This window comes from Brachycentrus maculatus, unplaced genomic scaffold (assembly GCF_059751285.1).
Source record: "Brachycentrus maculatus isolate JH-2025_06_01 unplaced genomic scaffold, ASM5975128v1 h1tg002172l, whole genome shotgun sequence".
NCBI lineage: Eukaryota > Metazoa > Arthropoda > Insecta > Trichoptera > Brachycentridae > Brachycentrus > Brachycentrus maculatus.
Window position 1 is genome coordinate 8,939 of NW_028282686.1, and position 6,017 is coordinate 14,955.

General features: G+C 35.2%; 1 protein-coding gene and 1 long non-coding RNA gene across 2 annotated transcripts; one reads left to right on the top strand and one right to left on the bottom strand.

Annotated features, from left to right (window-relative positions):
• On the top strand, positions 1-354 carry LOC148298341 (uncharacterized). The gene has a single exon (XM_088276947.1). The coding sequence runs from the start codon at positions 1-3 to the stop codon at positions 352-354; it is 354 nt and encodes a 117-aa protein (XP_088133073.1).
• Positions 355-2,359: 2,005 nt separating this feature from the next.
• On the bottom strand, positions 2,360-3,532 carry LOC148298342 (uncharacterized). Its single transcript, XR_015839202.1, has 3 exons — positions 3,403-3,532; positions 3,209-3,343; positions 2,360-3,111 (listed from the first exon to the last, which is right to left on the bottom strand). It is a non-coding gene; the product is annotated as an uncharacterized LOC148298342 (long non-coding RNA).
• Positions 3,533-6,017: the final 2,485 nt, after the last annotated feature.

A 6,017-nucleotide genomic window follows, 5' to 3' on the forward strand; every position in this document is an offset into this window, starting at 1 on the left:
ATGGAGCACAACCCCCACATCGTCAAGTACCTTGACATGCTCAAAACTGTCAATAATTTCTACTTCGTTTACGAATATTGCAACGGAGGCACCCTCGACAAGCTTTTACAGTCATATCGAGAGACTTCTCAAACGATGCCTCTTCCAAAAGTGCTCTTGATTCTGAAGGATATGGTCGACGCCTTCAAGACTCTCACCAAGAATAACATCATGCATCGGGACTTGAAGCCACATAATATATTGATCCATAATGGAGTGGTCAAGCTCGCCGATTTCGGATTTTGCAAGAGTTTGAAAAGCCCAACGGATTTGGCGCAAACGATGTTAGGGTCGCCGATTTACATGGCTCCGTAAGTCTTAAAAGGGGAGATTTATACCATGAAGGCAGATATCTGGTCTTTGGGGGTTGTGCTATATTAAATGATATTTGGAGAGTGCCCGTTCCAGTCGAACTCTATTGCCAAGCTGATTCAAACCCTGCAGACCTAGGACGTAAAGTTCCTCAAACCACTCCCCGAGCCTTTGGATTCATTGCTGCGGAGAATGCTCGTCAAAGATCCGAATAGAAGGATCGACTGGATCGAAATTTTCGAGTACAAAATCACGGAAAATGGGGAACTTATTGAAAACAAATCTAACCTCCACAGCACAAGTTACAAAATGAATAATATATCAAAGCCCTCAAACAGTCCGCCCACTTCCAGTCTCTTCAACTCGGTTTCCGGGAGTAGTACTGCACTTTTGACTCCTTCAAGTTCCAAAATTAATAACGTCAGTGGATACGCAGCACAAATCCTCAAGCACGAAGTCTCTTATAATAATAACGACAGTGTTGCTTCAGGTCGAAACGGCGTGTCGAGCTATCCCACTCACGACCACACTACCAACAAAAAAGACTTGAGAAGTCGATCTCCAGTTCCGGATTCCGACCGCCGTTATAACGCAACAAGCCATAACACAAGCAATAACATCGCAATATTAAGTTATCAAAATTTGGATAATTCGGGAGTACGTGCCCCGATCTCGAGCACCACAAGCACCAGCACAAGTAGCTACCACTCCAAAAGTCCTCTGAGAGAACAGCAACGCGTCTCGAAAGCGGGTGCGGAAATGGTGAGATTGCATCGTCGTACAGTGGATGCCTCGAAACTTTCGCTAGATGTATTGAGACTGGTTCAACTCAAATAAATAATAGTGCTGGCTTACCTTATCAATAAAAACAACGAGAAAGAGCTTTCGGAAATCTGTTAAAATATAAGAAAGGAGCTGGGTGGAGGCAAGTCCCAACAGGAATAAGAAGTCGCAGTCTTGAAAAGTTTTCGAACAGTTATTGAGAATGAGCTGAGCCACATTCAAGACATTCTGAAGCATTTCAGAAACTAGATTTAGAAGTTCGAGCTTGATTTCAACTCGATTTCCGCCAAAAAACCAAGACTCTTGAAGTGCGTTCTGGAGCACCTGCGCAACAACAACTATTTTGTCGAACAAGACCCAGATAACCTTATTCTGACTGCTCAGTTAATGGATTACTTCGATGAATCATACGTTCTGAAGAAAGACAGTTACAAGAGGATATCCAAAGATCAGCTTCTCAGACAAGTTTCCGCGAAAATCAATCAGCTTGTTTGATGGTTTTACTTTTTTTTAAACAAAAATTTTATTATTAATTTTTTTTAGTATTATTTGTTTATGTGCATTTATTTATTTTTATTATGAACATGTATTTTTGTTTTTTTGTTTTTATCAGTTATTCCATTATAAGAATTGAAGTGATATTTTCAGAGTGTCTTTGGTGAAAAATAAGTTAGAGATTGAGTGTAGATTTGTTCAAAAAGATTGGTGGAGAAATATGAAGTGTACGGAGTCCATTTTCCTGTTTTGGATCAAGTCTTGGGATATTTAAAATTTAGTAGGAACTATAAATATATTCGAGGATTGGGGAAAACGAATATTAGTAGAACATATCTTATTATTTAAAAATTCGAACATCAAAGAATCTTGGCAAGTACTTCATTGTTTTTAAATATAATATTTAATAAATCAAAAAATCACATAAAAGTGTTTAATCATGATTTTTTAAAATAGAATATACACTACATATTATATGTAAAATATATTTATATCGAAAGTAAAATGAGTTTAATAACATAGAATCCAGATGAGGGAAACTGCCTAGATGGATCATTTTTTATGGGATACAAATGGTTATTTTTACCTTGACAAAAAATAGATCTTTATCATTTCATCACAGAATTATAAGAATAATGGAACCAAAAACACACGCACACTTAAATTGTGCAAAAAATCGAAATAATATGAAGTCTTGATCAATTAGAATCAAGGCTCTAAAAATCAAAAATGGGATAAACTTGTGCCGTTTTCCAACCCATGCGATTCCCCATTCATCAGCCCACTCGTCTCCTGATAGATTTTCCTCAGCATCTGTTGATTGGTTTCCAAATACAGATCGACCGCCCCGATGGCAGACATTTTCTTCTCCGAATAAGCCACATGGTTTTCGATGACCCCTTGGGTGAGATTATTTTATCCATTGCTGATAAAATTAGGAACCATATTTTATTTGCATATATTTAGGAGTTGTACTGTGACAGGAACTATCTTTTCCATTCGATTCCATTCTTTTTTTAGGTCTTGGAATAAATATATTTGCTATTCCACCAGGCAGGCATTCATGTTCAATAATCGAATGAGGGTTGCAATTGACTATGATGAAGAGGAAAGAGGGCGTGTAGGGGATATGGAGGGTTGTGGCATCGCCACGTCGACATTGGTTGCCAGTTGAGCCAATGTTTTGGGAATATGGCTTGGAATGTCAGCGATTCTTAAGTCTATGGATTTTTGACTGGAGTCGGGGGTGGATTGGTTCTGACCGGTCATCTGAAGTGGATGCTCTTGATGGTATGACGAGTGTTCGTGTTGTTGGGTCAGTTCGGGATCCTGCTGTGCGAGACTATGTTTTTTTGTCATTTTCCGTTCGACTTTTCTTGTAATAGATTTAATTAAGTGTCTTTGCCCTTTGCAGAAATATCGATGAGAGTAGTGACTCTAGTTCGAAGGAGTCCGGATTTTATTGAAACCATACATATTTAACTAAAAAAACTCACACAATTTAAAAGGATATTTGTATTTTCTTTGATGATAAATAAAGGTAAACAAAAATCAAGCATATAGATATAAAAATAGATACCTGACGAACAAAGGAAGGAAAATTGGAATGTTTGAAGTAAATAGGGAGCACTTTCTCTGCTAAGGCTGGTAAGTCATGCACAATGAATCCTGGCCCTTTTTGGCTCCAACTTATGATGTGATTAAATTATTCATTCTGAAGGTTGTTAAGCAATTGGAATAATAAATATTATGCATGTGAATAGTTTATTGTACTTGCAACATTTAATAAGTCTTGATGAGAAAACCATTTTGTTTGCCCTCGGCTGTTTCGCCTGACATTTTGACTTCTGTACTGAAGGAAGGGTGTTGCTCTTTTGGCTTAATTGATTTTCTGTGCTTTTATATGTATGTATTCGTATTTTGTGTATATAACCTCTTGAGTCTATATAAATTATTATAATTTAGGCTTTTTTATTTTTCTTTATAGTCACTATTTTTTGAATTACCTTTCATTTTTTTACGGATATTTTTCTTTTTTAAATATTATTTTTTTTGTTTATTTTTATTTATTGTTGTACTTAATGTTTCAAAGTTAAAAATTGGTTTTTGATAAAATATCGAACTTTCCAAAAAAAAAGACACATTTTTTTCATAAATAAAATAATTTGGGCATTTTTTTATTGAAAAGATACAGAAGGCTGGAGAAAAATCCAAGTTGTGAATTTTTATGTATATGGAATGATGCTCATGTGATATATTGAACATATATTTATATGTTAAAAATACTATCACAAAGCAAATGATCAATATCGATATCTAGAGAATTTTCATTATTTTCTTCTCCTAAATATTGATAAAATAATAATATATAAGAGAATAATAAACATTATTTGGATTGGTAAAGAGTGTAGTTTCCATTTTGCGCTTACCAAAAATAATAATAACTTTTGAAAATGTATCAAATTTACTTACAGATATATCTATTTATTGCCCATTGTAGGGAACGTTGAAATACATATTTGTAGGTTCCAATCTATATTATATGTATTTATTCAGACTACAGGAGTTATTATTCACATATCAAATAACAAAGCCTCGAGAACGAAATATTCAGGATAATCTAAAATCGTTGAAGCTGTACAAATTCATAAAGTTAAGAGGAGGATATGAAGATTAGAGTTCAAACAGGTTAAAAGGTTAGAAAGTCACAAAAGTTACGATTTGATGTTTACAGCCCCCAAAAGACCTATCCTATCCTTTTGTATATGTTTTTTGTCGAGGCAAAATTCCTCTGTCAAAATAACATGTTATATTAAAACTCAATGAATATATTATATTTTTTTGAATTAGATAATGATCTAAAGTTTGACTCGTTTGGCCAACTCCATAAATATAATGCCTTACTGGTCGCCTTTTCGTTGAATCCTGTGGACCCCATAGACTTTAATTATATTAAATGATCTCCAATCGATTTCTATAGATAAATGTTCAAGAATCATATCTATAAAAGTTATGTCTACTAACATCTCGACTTAATTCTCAAAGTTCTTTAAGATTTCATAAGATTCCAGGCGACTGGCACAACATTTTTTTCAATGCATATTATTTATTATCCTGGAGACCGATCACCTCCAGATATATCCGTAACAGCCCTCGGCGAATTTTTGGGGGGTGTCATTAATTATCGATGTTTTTTTTTTTTTTTTATAAAATATTTATATGTTTAAATATTATTATATATACATTTTTTATGAATCAATTTAATTGGGATATAATGCAAGGTAGAAGTGATCAACAATATAATAATCAAGCCTATAAAATAGTGCAGTCAATCTTAAGTTGATCAAAAGACAGTTTAATTTATAATAGTATTTTTTTTACGACATCACTGTAGGTAATATTAATATTTAATTCAGATGTACTATAGTTTTTAAACCTACAACATCTCATAAGACACAATAAGCAACCAAACTATCAATAAAAACAAGCATTAATAAACCGAAAGCAAACAAAATCTTAACCACTATACACAGAATAAAGAACCCTATCGGAAATGTAAAATTTCCTGAACTTCCCTTTGACCTATTATTGAATAAAGAATAATAGAATAAAAACAAATAAAGACCGAATTAAAATAATTTAAGCCAAAAGCTCATTGATTCCTTGAAGAAGTCCGATGCCTTTCAAAAATACCTGCAGCGATGCACTCACTGTTCATAGGTTGAATATAAGTCGCTGGAAGGAAAGTCTATCGAAATTTCATGGATAAATACGAATATGCGTCTTTCGAAACCTTATTCATTCGATTTTTGTTTTGAGTCGACGATTTAAATTCATTTCACCGAGTTGTTTGTATCCATAAGAATGCAATTGCTAAAAAATAGCCTTCCCTTCAAAAGCAACAACCGCCGTCGGACTCTACATGGGAGCCAATACATCAATCTACTGAACTCAACGAGGCGTATAGGCAAAACTACACTCAACGTCCGTTCTGGTCAAATACTTTTCTTAACAAGTTCGAACTTCAGTCTGCAAGAGATCACGTCTTTACAGGATGGAAAGAATATTAATAGAAAATTAATTCCGAGTCTTAGAAGATCTGAGCAACAATTTCTAAAGTAGATAGTGATTCTTCTGCAAATATTCGGCGATTCTTCTGAAGAAATCGACAAATTTAAAATATATTCAAAAGCCAGAAAAGGGGTTGGGGTTGGGTTGGGGTTGGGGTTGGGGTTGGGGTTGGGGTTGGGGTTGGGGTTGGGGTTGGGGTTGGGGTTGGGGTTGGGGTTGGGGTTGGGGTTGGGGTTGGGGTTGGGGTTGGGGTTGGGGTTGGGGTTGGGGTTGGGTTGGGGTTGGGGTTGGGGTTGGGGTTGGGGTTGGGGTTGGGA

Coding starts and splice junctions, on each gene's coding strand:
- LOC148298341 (XM_088276947.1), top strand. CDS start 1: ATGGAGCACAACCCCCACATCGTCAAGTACCTTGACATGCTCAAAACT.